The sequence below is a fragment of the Pygoscelis adeliae genome, unplaced genomic scaffold (genome assembly GCF_000699105.1).
Source record: "Pygoscelis adeliae isolate BGI_AS28 unplaced genomic scaffold, ASM69910v1 Scaffold71, whole genome shotgun sequence".
NCBI classification, from domain to species: domain Eukaryota; kingdom Metazoa; phylum Chordata; class Aves; order Sphenisciformes; family Spheniscidae; genus Pygoscelis; species Pygoscelis adeliae.
This window is the reverse complement of record NW_008824356.1, coordinates 6,004,293-6,018,494: the sequence shown is the minus strand read 5'-3', so window position 1 is coordinate 6,018,494 and position 14,202 is coordinate 6,004,293. Positions and strand designations below refer to the sequence as shown.

Genomic DNA, 14,202 nt, shown 5'->3' with positions numbered 1-14,202 from the left:
GAACTGAAGTAACTCAAGTACCAGGAGCGAGCTGGCTAGAGAGCTGAGAGGTCAGCATGAGTTAGCACCCCCAGTCGCTGAGCTAGCCTGGGCGTTGTTCTGCAGCACTGACAGCCCTGCTGTGACACATTCTGCTCCAGCAGAAAACAAGCACCCAGTGTCTCCCTGATCACGTGCCTCAACCCCGGTTTGGAAGGCTGCCTGCTGGGGACAAGTTACTCCTCTGCCACACCACCCTTCTCCTGGGCTAGCCAGGAAGGGATGGAAGCTTGAGGGGAACAGAGGCAGTAGAGCTAGTGGTGTCTCTAATGTAGATCTGAGGCTTTTTCTCACCTCTACTCCCGTGCCGCTGACCACAAAACAGACAATGCATTCAGGTTTCATCAGCTCAGGCTGGCTCAAAACTAAGTGACCTAGAAAGTAAAATCTCAGAGAATGCCAGCAGCCAGTTTTGTCAAGTAACCCACATTCCCCTCTGGCTACTGGGAATGCAGCAGTTGTGGCTTAGGCAGCAAATCTAAACCAGGGCTTAGAGACAGCAGGAAACTGGTTACATGAGAGAGTAAATAAACATTCCCCCACTTCTCCCACCACCTCAAGGTCAGTTATTTGCTTTCCCATCAGTGAGAGAACCTCTTACCAGGCCCACGGATAATCTATGCTAGCTCTTTTGCTGCTGTTGAGGATAATGGGATGAGGCAGGGGAAGACAATTGTTGAGATATCGGGGGTTTCATGCCACCCTCTAATTTATTTCCCTAGGCTGCCACAAAAAAGCAATCTCTCAGGCTCAAGAGCTGCCTCCTCCAAAAAGCAGTGCCCTTGATTCCTAACTAGCGTTTGGCAATAAGCCTAAATCTTTTTGGAGGCAAAGAGCTAGTCACTTTAATGCAGTCTAGGAAAGCCCTGTTTTGGGGTGTATTTATACTTGGGCAGTAACCATGCAGACAAAGCCTTGTGTTCTCTGCCACAAGGAACAAGTGGGGAATGGCACTCAGCTGAGCTGAAGAGGCAGGTTTGATATACTATGGGGTGAAAAGTGTGGAAGAATTGTAGTTAGCACCACATAGGAGAGGATGCAGAGATTATCATGTCAACCCAGCACTGAAGCATAACATCAGGCTCTTCTCTTTTTCTTGCCATCTGGGAAAGGAGACTTGCATTCTCTCAGGGTCATACATCCTACCTCTTCAGGGGCCTGCGGGGATTGTACATGGGAGGGACTAGCCAGGCGTAATGACACACTGTACAAGGTCGCAGAATATCTTACACAGTTAGGAGCATCTTTCCCAGTGAGAAATGGGGCCTGTATGTACAAGTGTTAGCTGTCGCTAGAGGAGCCTGGGAAGCAGCTGTTTTAATCAGGAGAGGTCCAGCAGCACTCTTCTCCAAAGGAGCATCTGCTCTATGGTTAGAGTCAGAAAGGTGACAAAAAGAAGGACCCTGGCTGCTTCTCTTTCTATCTGACCCCTCACAACACCAGCAGATAAAGTTTATATTGACTCTATTCTTCCTCTCTTCCTGCTTCTGTCCCCACTCCCCCTCCAGCACTGGCGGAGGGAGCTGGGGAGCAGGCGGCCTGGGCAGCGCTGAGAGCATCACTGCTCAGAGGGGCTGAGCCCCATTGACCGCCTCAACAAGTGCAAGAGCATATTCTGGTATTTCCCACAGAGAAAACAAATGAAAAAAAGAGAAACAGGTGACTGATTAAAAGAGTTTCCCCCCTCCTGTACACGAGATTTCTGCAGTCACGCCGACAGATAGACATTAAATAATTCTTCCATAATAAATGATTGGAGATAAAAGCCGGCGGTGGCTGCTGCTGCTGTTTGGATTGCTCCGTTGTCTGAATCTTTGTTTCTAGTTTGTTCCCCGGCCACTGTCGGCTGGCACTGGGGCTGTCAGACCTTTGCCTCTAGCATTTCTAGGAAGAGTTTATGCATGGGAACCTTGCCCTGCAGTTTGATGCTGTAGAAGTGCTGCACAGCTTTGGCGGCCGTCTGCCGCAGGAGGGGCAAGGTCAGGAGCAGCTTGCCTGCTCGCCGGGGCTCCTCGTTGCGCTGACTCAGCTCGTAGTCCTGCAGGGCTTCGTGGAGAAGGTCCTGGAGTTTCTGCACTGCATCCATGTCCTCTATGTGCATGGAGTCTGGGGGGAGGGAGAAAAGACAGCAAACAGACAAGTCGGACGTGAGGAAGGAAATCCTTATGGTCCTGAAGCTAAAGATGCTTTCTTTCCTTTTCTTTCTTTTATCTTTTTTTTTGGGGGGGTGGGGTGGGGTGGGTGTTTGGTTTTTTTTTGGGGGGTGTGTGTGTGTTTGTTGTTGTTTTGTTTCTTTAGGGGAAAAAAAGACCTTGCTGGCAGGTGTTGGCGGTGCTGCTGTGAAGTTCAGCCTCAGCCCAACGAGTTGGCGCTAGCAGCGCAGGGACAGTAAGCTTGCCAGGGGTAGGTGACACATTGTGCCCTGTGCGCTGCCCATTTTGCCAGCCAGGGGCAGGGGTCTGGGGCTGTGCAGGGGTCAGCCGGGAGCCTTTGTGACTTGCACATTCACTTGCCCTCCATGCTCCTTATGGGGAGAGTCACCCTGCAAGGGGCAGCAGCTGCTGTGCTGCCGCTTGGGAGCAATCTCATTAAGAATAATTAACACTGCTATAGCGCTTCATCTGTCTAAACTGCCTAATTGCCATGCAGCTGCTCAGGGTGTCAGCAAGACAGAAAAGCCCCAGTAGGTCACAACCAGTGTGCCCAGGGGTGTTGCCAGCCCCACCTTTGTGCATATGTCCCTGTTTTCAGAGACTGCCAGCAGCTGCTTGGGGAGCTTCCTGCTTCAGTAAAGGAAACGCACACCTCCTGCAAGGCCTCTTCCCTTAGGCTGCCAGTTAGATTTCTACAAGCTGCTGGAGGGGCTAGCAGGGTTTGCAAGGCTAGCACAGCTCCTTGGTGTGTCTCTGAGGCAAAGGCAGCTAGTACTGACCCAGTCCAGGGTTGAGCTGGGGAACCTGAGTTGAACACAGGCTGCTAAACTTGTGGGTAAGTAAGTCATGGTGACAGAGGGCAGCACCAAAGAGCAGAGGTTAGATTAGAGAAGCTAACCAGGCACGGCACCACTGAAGGTTTTTCTCCTTTTCATCCTGCTGATACTTGCTTCTTTCTTACAACCCTGACAGAGCTGGAGACAGTGTTCCCTGGTCGTCATTGTTCGGAGACTTTTAATTGATACTGAACCCATTGATAAAGATTCCTGCCACAGGGCAATGAATCCAGAGGCAGCAGCAAAGGGATACTACGGCAAGCACACGTGCACACATGTAGTTGCACCGTCTGCCACTGCAGCTGGGCTTTGCAGTGTGGCAGTGCTCTGGCTCAGCCCACACACATAGAACACAAATCTGAGGACAGGGGTTCCTCAGCGTGACAGCAGCGAAGGGGAGGAAAGCTGGCTGAAGTGCCAAAATCTCTCTAGAAATACGTGTCATCTCTATGGAGAGTGCAACACAAATTAGAGACTGTGAATTTCATAAGATACATGTACAGTAAATGCTATTTATGATGCATGATTTATGAAGTATTACAACAGTTGGGAAAAAATCATGTCTAGCAAGAAAGCTGTTTTAAGAAGCTGTTTAGAAGGAATGCACTAATGAGAAGATATTAAAGGGTTGTATTTCCAGGAAGCCTACTGAGGAAGGATTGTTCTTGCTGCATTTGCTTTTTGTATCCAAGAGACCAGGCAAAGAAGCTCAGAGAGGGGCTGGTAGGTCATCACAGTGACCTGAGCTGGCCACAGAGGTCAATTCTGAAAAGTAGGGAGGGAGAAGCATGTTTCCAAGTTAGTCTGGCAACTTGCCCCAGCCAGGTAGCACCTCTAGAAAATTTCCATGCACCATCCAGGAGAAGTGAGTGGGGTCTGTTTCCTGCCAAGTTGCAGAGGTCATTTTGGAGACTGGAAGCGTCAAGAGCTGGAGCTTGGAGAGAAACGTCCTCCAGCCTTTGTGTTTAATGTCCTTCGGGCTAGGGGCACACAGGGGAGAAGTAATCACAGCCCATCAGAGTTTGCAGATCCCAGCGGATGCTAGAAGCACCAGGCAATGAGCCATGCTTCAGGTGAAAGTGGGCGCTCTGGTTTTGGGTACTGATGCTGCTGTACAGTAGACAGAATGCCAAAGCTGTGCCCTTCTGCCACCTGACTTCTGTAAGGTGACGAGACTTAACAGCACTAAATAATGACGTATAAAGGGAGAGGAATTGGGGAAATAAAGATCAAAGCCTGCCGCACCCCCCCACTCTTTGCTGAAAGAAGCTCAAAATTGGCAGCTGACTGCGAAAAATAAAATAACATTGCAGGATTAATTTCCTTGCAATCCATCAGTGAACTGGTGTCGATGGCATTGATAAACTGTTAATTACAAAATCAATAGCTATGAATTTTTACAGCTGTCCAGAGCACTGAGGTGGAGGGAGGCTGCCTGACCATGTCCCTGAGGGTCAGCTGGCCTAGAAGTCAGGCTTCACGTCAGGAGCCCTTCTCCAGCACTGCTGGCACGGGGTACAGGGCAGGTGTGAGAATGGACAAGGCCCACTGCCTCCTCACCTAACTCTTTTCTTGCAGCTTCTGGCAGGAGCAGGAGGAGCAGAGACCTCACAGGACCTGTCAGGACAGAATTTGCTATACATCCCCTTGCTAGATCCAGACCGTGTTCACTCCATCTCAGCACTCAAATGCATTGGGGAAAAAAAGGGGAAATAAGGTTTGGCCAGTCTGGGATGTCCTTAACTGAACATACGCTGTATGCTAACCTGGAGGGCTCTTCAATACACAGGTTGATCAATTTGTATTCCTGAGGAAAGAGGACCTAGGAATGCCTAAGAAGGGACTGCTGGCTCTGAAGTGAACAAGTTACTTCTACAGCACCCCTACTCTGTCAAAAAATGAGTGATCATATTGTTGGGACTTGCCTGCTGTTCTGGGCATTAAGAATTCATTTCTCAGCTCTTTAAAATGCACTTATTAAAGACAGAGTTCGCTTGAATTGTCTCTGCCAGTCCCAGCAGGTGTGTCCTTGGTGCATTACACTGAGGACTCGGAGATCAGCCACAGCTCTGGCAAGGTCGGCCTATTGTCAGTTTCTCCTCTAGTAAAGAGCAAGTGAGCTCCCACTTCTGTTTTCATTTGTTTTAATTCCTAGAAACAAAGGGTCAATATACACAGAGCTGCATGGAAGAGAGGAAAGTCCCTAGAAGCTGGGTTGCATGAGCAATTACACCCAGCAGGGATAGGGGAAATTCAGGAATTTATCTATATGGGAGGCAAGGCAGAAAGCAGGTCTAGGCAGCACAGGTGCTAATCTAAGTGCTCAGCTTTAAACCCTGTCTCTGACCCAAGGGAGCTGAGGTCTGGCCCAGAGGTAGTCTGCATTCCTACCGTTTTAGGAATCAGCTGTTTGCATGCAAGCACATACATGCAGGCTCTGCAAGTTTATTCCATGTCAAAAATACACACAGAAAAATAACTTATATTAAAGAATGTGAAGGTTTAATGTGAAGGTCACATTAGAAAAATACACTTGCCCTATTCTAGCTTCCTTATCTGTGTGTTGTGAGAGGCTCTAATTACATGAAAAACGAGATCTCATGCTTTACTTTCATATATTTCAGTATGAATAACAAAGCAGGATTTTTGTGGATTATGCCCCTACATAGCTGCGCTTCTAGCTGCACTAGGAGAAACCAGTGAAGTCAGAATGGCTTTTCCCATCCAGCTGAGAACATGCTTTGGCCTGTGCTTCCTGACCCTTACCTTGGTTTCTTTACTCCACAGCGCTGGAAACAGAACCCCAAAGCAGCTGATGAGCGTTGGTTGTTCTGCTCTGTCTTTGCTCAGTGTTTCTCCACTCCTGATGCAGACTGTCCCATAAGGCTTACCTTGGGCTTAGTCTAGACAGCACAGGGAGCAACATCAGCAGAGAGTGCTTCTGTTACACCGTGAGGAAATTGACAGCACCGAGGCTCAGGTCCTGCACTGTCTCTCCTCATAGCATGGGCCAGATAAATGTCCTGGTGTGGCACTTACCTTGTCACCCTGTCACAACCACTACCTTAGCACTTCAGCCTCTCTGAGGAGCCCTTCTCCCTGTTTAATTCTGTGACCTTCCTGGTAGACAGGAGGCAGGTTCTTTAATAAGAGTTGATTACATCGCCAAAAGCCACCGTCCCACAATAGAGAGAGGCCAGCCTTGGCCATCTGCCCATCCTGGTTCAGTGGCAAAGTAAAGGCACCAATTAGAGCTAAAAAAGCAATATATGAGAAATTGTAAAAGGGAACCAGATAGCAATTTATATGAATCAGAAGTTATGAAGTGTAGAAAATCGATAAGGGAAGTGAAGGACATTGGAGGAAAATCCATGGCTGGAAGGGCTAAGGACAATGAAGACGTTTTATAAATATTTAAGAAATAGAAGAAAAAGGACCATTTGTAGGGGGGCTCTTCTCACCTGGAGATGATTGAACTATTAATAGCAGTGCAGAGGAGACAGAAGTCCTCAGTGCATATTTCTGTCCTGTTTAGACAAAAGGAGCATTATGTACCTGTGTTATATGAAGATGATGAAGACTTCTTAGTCTGTTGTTTATGCAAGAAGATGTTAGACACCTGCTAGGGACAAACTTTACAGAAATCAGCAGAACTGGACAACTTGGCTTTAAGAGTTCTAAAATTGCTGGCTGAGGCCCATCTAGGGCAGATTAATGATTAACAAGTCTTGGTATTTTTGAGAAATTCAAGATGACTGGAAAAGTTCTAATGATGCACTTATTTTCCTAGGTCTTATCTGATAGTGTCCATGCTAGCCTGATGTGAACCAGGGCAAAATAAAGGGGAAAAAAAAGCGAAGTTCAATTAAGACTTACAAGATGGTATTACAACTACTGCCAGTCAACACGATACTTTGGAATAGAGGTCTTGTCAAACAAACCTGATTTCACTCTCTGATGAGATTACAAGTTTGGTTGATAAAGTTAACTGCTTACATATAATAGACTTAGGCTTTTATAAGGCACTTGGCTTAGCACCACAGGACATTCTCATTAAAAAATTAGCACTATGCAATATCAATAAAGCACACTTTCAATTGATTAGTAACTGGCTAGATGACAGACCTCAAAGTAGCTATCAGTGGTGAATCATCCCTGAAGGAGGAGTTTTCTAGTGGAAATCCACAGGGATCAGTAAAAAAACAGATGCTATTCAACGTTTTTATCAATGAGCTGTAAGTAATTTTTCTTTTCTTCTTTTAAATTGCTGCTGCTAAGAAGTATGGATGGCAAAGAGGAACAGAAGGGTGTAAAATGGTGAGGATAGGGTGATGTGAGACAATGAGGCTGCCCGCCTCACAGCATTCTGGACCACTTGCTTACACTTGAAGTAATGTATCTATAGCCAAGGAATGCAACTATGGAACAGGAACTTTATTGTGTCAAGCTGTCAGGTGTAAAAAGACCTGGGGTCATAGGACACAGCTCAACAAAGACCAGTATCTGGAGGCTGAACTCAAGCAAACTGATGTTAAAGATATGGTGCCTTTCTTCTTATTTTTAAACTGAGAGAATGATTAATTATTAGAGTCAGCTACCATGAAAGATGTAGATTCCCCCCTCTTTTAATCCCTTCAGCTTCACACTGGGTGTCTTTCTGGAAGGCAGTTTTAGCCAAACACTGATATTGGACTCACTGCTGGGCTGCAAGGGTGAATTCTGTGACCTGCACGATGCAGTTCGGCAAGATCTGATGTGAGACAATGAGACTCAAGGGATGTAGAGGGAGCCCTCGTCACACAGTAGCTTTAGCAGTTTCCCTTTCGGAAGGGACTAGTGAGCAAATACACGTTTGGCTTCTGTGCAACATCAGTGCAGCACACATCACCTCTTGTGTCTCCCACAGCCTGCTGATTGAGGGCTGCAGCCCTCCCCAGACTGAGATGCAAGGCACTGGGCTGAGGGCCGTGGCCTTTCTCATCCTCTTCACAAGAAGAAACAGATCAGGCAACATCAGGCTCCTGCCAGCATGTCTTACTCTCTACCATCCAGATCCACACTGTCTCCCAGTTAAAAGGGGATTCAGTGTCTGTGGTCACTGAACATCTCCAGGGCAGGACCAGGCAGCCCCAATCCCACAGCTTTTTGTGCTATTTGAAATTGGGACCGGGGTTTCCCTGTTTGCTGTAACTGACCAGCGCTACCGAGGTGCATGCAGGCGTGGCCCACATCCCCTTTTCTGAACTCATGGCACTGGAGTCAGCTTGCTAGTGGAGAAGGGCTCCACAGCCTTTCTTTTACTGCTAGAAACCAGCAGCCAGCCCATCCCTGCCTGGCTCCACTCCCTAATACATGGCCAGAGCACAGCTGGGGCTCTAGCAGCAGCAAGCCTCATTTCTCCCTGCTCTCCAGCTTAGGTCCTGCTCTGTGGACAGAGAGGAGCATTGAGGATGTTGCATGACACAGGCAGCACACAGTCTCGGGCAGTAGGCTCTAGTTTCCTCCCAGGCCAGATAACAGCATGGGCCTTGACTCCCTGATTGTGAGGCTGGCTGGGCCAGGGCTGTACCTGAGTTGGCGAGGGCCAGAGCTTTGAGCGTGACAAACTCTTCCTTTTCCACCTTGAGCTTCTTGTAGCGGCGCACCAGTTGTAGGATGGCCAGGTAGAGCTCCAGCAGCCCCGTCAGACGAGAGTGCTCTTCATCCATGATGTAGTCCTCAGCATAGACAAGCTTGTCCTCATATGGCAGGGAGCGGTACACAATGCCCAGGATGAGGATTTCCATCCAGGCACTCTGCAGGAGGCTCATCTGGTCCCCAAGGGAGAGGTTGGAGAACCCTGGCAGGGCAAAAGACAAGCAGGGTCAAATGGGTGTGCAGCAAAGCCTCTAGGAGTCTGGGGTCCTTAGTTTCCCTGGGATTCACCGCAAGCACTCTCCCCCATTGGCCTGCTGCTTTCAAAAAAAACCCCAAAGCTTACTAAAGTGACACTGTCTCTGTGGCAATCAGCACACATGAACCTTACCCTTCTCTCTGCTCCCATGCCCACCCACAGCCTCAAACAGGAGTCCTGATGCTCTGACTGCATTTATGGCAATCCAAGGTTAATAATAACTTCTTTTCAATAATCACTGCTTCTTCTATAGCAGCAACTATTTTGTACCACATTGTCCTGCTCACTGTTCCTCTGTAGTTTTGTACTGCAGCCTATTTCGTCTGCCCCAGCTGACCAAAGAGCTCCAGATGGCAGAAAAGAGGGTTTCTGATGGGATAGGAGGGAATGACACAGGCCTGAATTACAAGCATACCACAGTCTCTCATTTTCGCCAACATGAGAAAAGGTCCTGCCACAACAGAGCACTGAAATGTATTTAAAAGCTGAATACATTTGTGAACAGAATCCGCTTCTATTCCTCATCACTCCCTGAGCTCCACACCATCAGCTTCCTGCATCTCACAGCCAACAACCCTAGCCAGTGTCAAAAACATCTTTACAGTACCATACAAGTACCTAAATCACAGCCAAACCCAGTAGCAATGGAACCAGCACCCAGCAGTGAACCAAGTCATTCTCCTCAAATACAGAAAGAGCAATCACCATCTGGAGATAGACACCCCCCAACAGCCCCAGAGCCCACTTGAGAAAGTGGAGAGGCCAAAACACAGAGGCACTGTCTGTCCTGAGGGGGGGAAAAAAGTGCATGGAAGGAAAGCTGTGTCTGTTACGCCCTCTGTACCAGGTACCCTTGAAGGCCAGACCATGAAAGATCCTGGGAGATGGGCACTGTGCAACAGCCATTACAGACAGGGATGCCAAGCACAGTGTGTTGGTCCCATCTAGGCGGTTCCTGCCCACCACTGACAGGCAGGGACTGTGCTTTTTGGCAGCTCATGACTAAAGGTTCCCCAAGCTGTGAGAGAATGGGACACCCAGGCAGCCCTCAAGCTGGGAGGGCAATGCTCCACCAGCCTCCCCTGCCAGTTTTCTCCCCAGATACTTATTAAGCCTCGGGGCTCACCAAGAAGCCTGTGAGCTCATTAGCCTCTGTCCAAGAGCCTCCCAGTCCCGCTGGATGCGTGCTAGGCTCAGCAGAACTCCTCTATCCCACAGCCCTCCCTGCTCACAGTTCTTGGCCCTGTATAGGGGCCTAGGTAGCCAGCCACCATGATGATCATTTGATTTCTCTTGTTATCAAGTTGGCAATTAACAAAAGAGCTGATGATTGCTATATTGACTGACTGTGGGTTCTCTTTTTCTATCTGCACTATCTCAGCTGGGGAAGGGAAGGCAGAAGGGTGGGTTAGTGGTATTTATTTATCACTACGCCATGTTTTGTGTTTGTGTTGCCAGGGGATGCAAAGGGTGATAATGGCCTGGCAGCCCTTGGACATCCAATTTCCCTTATCAGGCCACTGAATAGAAAAGAGGCCCCAGGCCACATTAATTAACAGATACCAATCAGCTGTCACGTGTTGTGTGTGCAAGGTCTGAGGGGAGCAGTGGGTGGGAGGGAAGAATCAATAAACCATTGGGGAGGAGTGCCAGAGGGAACAGCTAAAGAGGAGCCCAGGCTACTGGGGAGAAGAGCTGCAAATCCAGCTCCATGACTGTGAGATTGATTCCTGTACAGCACAGCCTGTGCTCCATGTAGCCCAGCACCTGGTGAATCCCACCCCTTGCTCGGGCTGTGAGTACTTCAGGGGTGCCTCATCCTTTGCCTCACCCTTCTGCCCCTTACCTCCTGCAGTCAGTACTGTGCTGCTCCTGAATGCAGCCCTCCTGACTGAGTCCAAGCGCAGGCTGATGCAGCTCGAAGGCTTGGGATCCTGTCTCCCCAGGTCTCCTGCTTGCTGCACAGGGAACTGATGAGATTAGCCCTGAGACAGGGGTAATGGTGCTGTGCACAGCCACTGTCACAGTCTCTAGCACCTGGAATCTCTCCTTTTGTCAACCCTCTCCTAGCTCTGACCATGAAGAACAGCCCAGGATTTAGGCTGCTGCCTTAAGTCCAGTTTCTGGGTCAGTCGCGTGGCCTTTTTGCATCTTCATTCCATCTGGATTACAAAAGGCGTTATGCCATCGCCTCACTGCGGTCTGCCAATGAAATTTGTTAAAGATTGAGAAACAGTCATGTAGTAGAGTGAGAGGATTCAGGACAGACATGGCTCACACTTTTCTGCTAGAGAATAAAGTAGAAAAACTGACTTAACCCTAGCAGTAGCCTGTACATCCAACATCTCTGTTAATCCCTCTTTCCAGAGGCAGTTATGGCAGGTGGGAATTGCACAGGGGAGACCATGCTTTACCCTGTGCCAAGGAGAACAGAAGAGCCAGCTGCAATTACCCTACCCACCTGGGAAAGCCCCCTGCCAGAAGCACTCCAAGGTAGCCAACAACTCCAGTTCCGGCAGGCAGGCATGAGGGAGGGAGTGCTGCAGTGCCAAGCCTGGACTTGAAATGTCTGACAGAATTGGGATCCTTTTCCTCCAGCGTTTACACATGTAGAATGCAAGGGTTGGAGGACTGTGCCTATATCATTGCAGTCTGCATAGACAAGGGAAGATCATATAACCTGGGGTCTCCCATGCTATAAAACTTGAGATCAGGAAAGGTAAATGCTAATTTGACCTGGCCAAAATCACAGGTTTGCTATTATAGGTTTGTAACACTGTTTGTAACACTGGTGAGTTGTGAAATTCAACTGCCTTGCCGTCTTACAGCTCCCAGGAATTCCTAGAATCCAGCCCTTTTGCATTCCTGAGCTGTTTGATGGCACTGCATCCAGAAAGTGCCCTTAGTGATCTGTTTCTTGCTGCTTTTCCCAGGTCTTATCCTGAAAGGTGCTGAATACTCCACTGCCATCCCTAGGCTCCCAAAAGAGGAGCCTCTGTCTGTAGCACAGAGCTGCATGCACGTTTCCCTCCTTCCCAGGTGGAGGTTGAGAAAAGCTGCTTTATTTGCAATAGCTGATGTGACATTCAGGTTTTTTATTTTTTGTGATTTTTTTTTTATTTCAGTGGTTTGGCAGTGGGAGCTCCCAGAATTAAAAAAAAAAAGAGTCACATAATTTGTGGCAAGTGGAGTTCATAATCTGTTAATTTATTATCATTTCTGTCATCCTGGAGGGCCATTAGCAGAGGTAATAAAGGGAGATGTAATTATAGGATCTGAGGCCACTCCAGACACAGCTGCTGTCACTCCACTTGCCATATTTCATTCTGTGCTAGTACTATCGTCTTCCTAGTGAGAACAGCACAACAGCTACCCTGGGAGAGTCTTCATCGTCACCCCTCGAGAGAAGTCTTGTCTCCCTGCACCAAGGCACGCAGAAAAGGTAGATGTTGTTCAAAGACAATTAGCACAGGGGGGAGGATGAGTAGTGGCGAGAGGGGGCCTCATACAGAAGGGGACAACTCCACAATGGCTAAACGTGGCTTTTGAGCTAATGGCTAATAAGGCTATTGAGCTAATAAAATTTGCTAAACACCATTAAATCATGCTTTCTTGTTATCATAGGAAAGTGTCTTTAAGCTTAACTGATTTTATTTGCTAACACTGTGGAGTAAAAGTTTGTACTGACACCTGGGATCCTGAAGGGTTGGTATGACTTTCAGGTCACACTGTTCCTAACCAATTCCAGTGTGAACACAAGGCAGGAATATGTGACTTTTGTTCCTTTCTCCATTTCTCTTTGTCCAAGAGTTCATGCACACAGGAAGCAATGTCCTGTTTTGCTCAAAATCCTTGGAAGGCAGAAATACGGGGCATGGATAATCTAGACACCTGGCAGCCTCCTGGCCCTGCCCTGCTCTGCCCCCTTGCTGCCTAACTCAGTATGTTTCATGCTTGTTTCAGAACTATAGGATATTTTGTTCCATTTTTATGAACTGTCTTTTATTATGTTTGTTTCTTGGTACTGCTCCCTTGTGTAACAATCCCTGAGCTCTCTCCTGTACACACAGTCCTGTTACAATACTGCTGCTGGTCTGAACTGTGCCAGGCTGATGGCTGTTACCATGTTGCAGGGCCTTTGATAGGAAAGGAAAATACACAGAGACAATTGAGATGATGATAGGTATGTCCTGCTTCCTCAGAAAGGAGAGGAAGAGCCCCTTTCACAGTGCAGGAGTATCTCTACTATATTCCTGTTCTGAGATAATATCACCATGGCAGGCTGGAAAACTCCGTAGGAACTCGGAGCTGAGCATCCAACGCTCATCCCACACCTGCAAGCTAGGGAACTACAGCAGGGCACCCTGCGTGAACAGAAATAGCCAAGGTTAGAAGAACATACAACAGCACCTCACTGGGCAGCTGTAGCAGTTAATTGCATTGCATTAAAACCATTCCTGTTAACACCCCAAGTACTGGGTTAGTAGAGCAATCCAGGCTGAGTTCCCTAATCGCCACTGTAACCCCACTTGTGATGAATCAGCCCCAGATGGATTCCAGCACTAGCGACGGGTGTAATCCCTGCAGGTACTGCAGATCTCATGTAAGAAGGGCACCACTGAGATTAACCTCTACTCAGAAACACTGTCCCGAAAAAGTTTCTCCAGGCTTTATAGTCCTACCACATAACAGTCCATACTACATATAGCCCAGGAAACCACTAACTCTTGAGTCACAGAAGAAATACTCCCTCTGAAAAAAGAGAAGCAGCCACCAAAAAGCCAAAAGAGGAGGTACAAAGAGAAGCAAAATACATGGGAGAACTAAACTGTCTGATCACTCATGCTAAGATGCCTCACCAAGCAAGGAAGAACTTAAAGCCAAGAAGCAAAGCAAGAGAACACACACCCATGCAGTGGAAGACACAGACAATGTGCAATATGGGTTAAATCCTGTGATCCTGTGGCTGAGCCTCAGATATTCTCCTGACACAAGGAAGGGGGACAGAAGGCAGGAGATAGCTGTAGTGAGCTCTTCATATGAGCGTCTGAAGCAGTCTTTGGAAAGCAGCCACATAAACCCCAAGGACATCCCCTAAGTTCCCTGGCCAACCTTCTCCACACCCACATCCAATCAATCTTTTTTGGAGGTGTGCAGGGAACTAGAGAGAGGGGGCATTTTCCCTTCCCAGTCCAAATCTTTGTCCCCAGAACCCCCTTGAGGGCCATGTCTGCTCCTTCAGCCTGGGTCCATCCTGCCTACAGGTGCGAGACACTTGCTA

General features: G+C 48.1%; 1 protein-coding gene across 3 annotated transcripts in view; it reads right to left on the bottom strand.

Annotated features, from left to right (window-relative positions):
• Positions 1 to 718: 718 nt before the first annotated feature.
• The window catches only part of ESRRB (estrogen-related receptor beta), a 134,751-nt gene continuing 121,267 nt past the window's right edge, over positions 719 to 14,202 (bottom strand). For all 3 annotated transcript variants that reach the window (XM_009319404.1, XM_009319405.1, XM_009319403.1), the window contains 2 exons: positions 8,598 to 8,867; positions 719 to 2,145 (listed from right to left, as the gene is read on the bottom strand). In XM_009319404.1, coding sequence (XP_009317679.1) covers positions 1,901 to 2,145; positions 8,598 to 8,867 — 515 coding nt within the window. In that variant the 3' untranslated portion in view covers positions 719 to 1,900. The remainder of the gene's footprint in view (positions 2,146 to 8,597; positions 8,868 to 14,202) is intronic.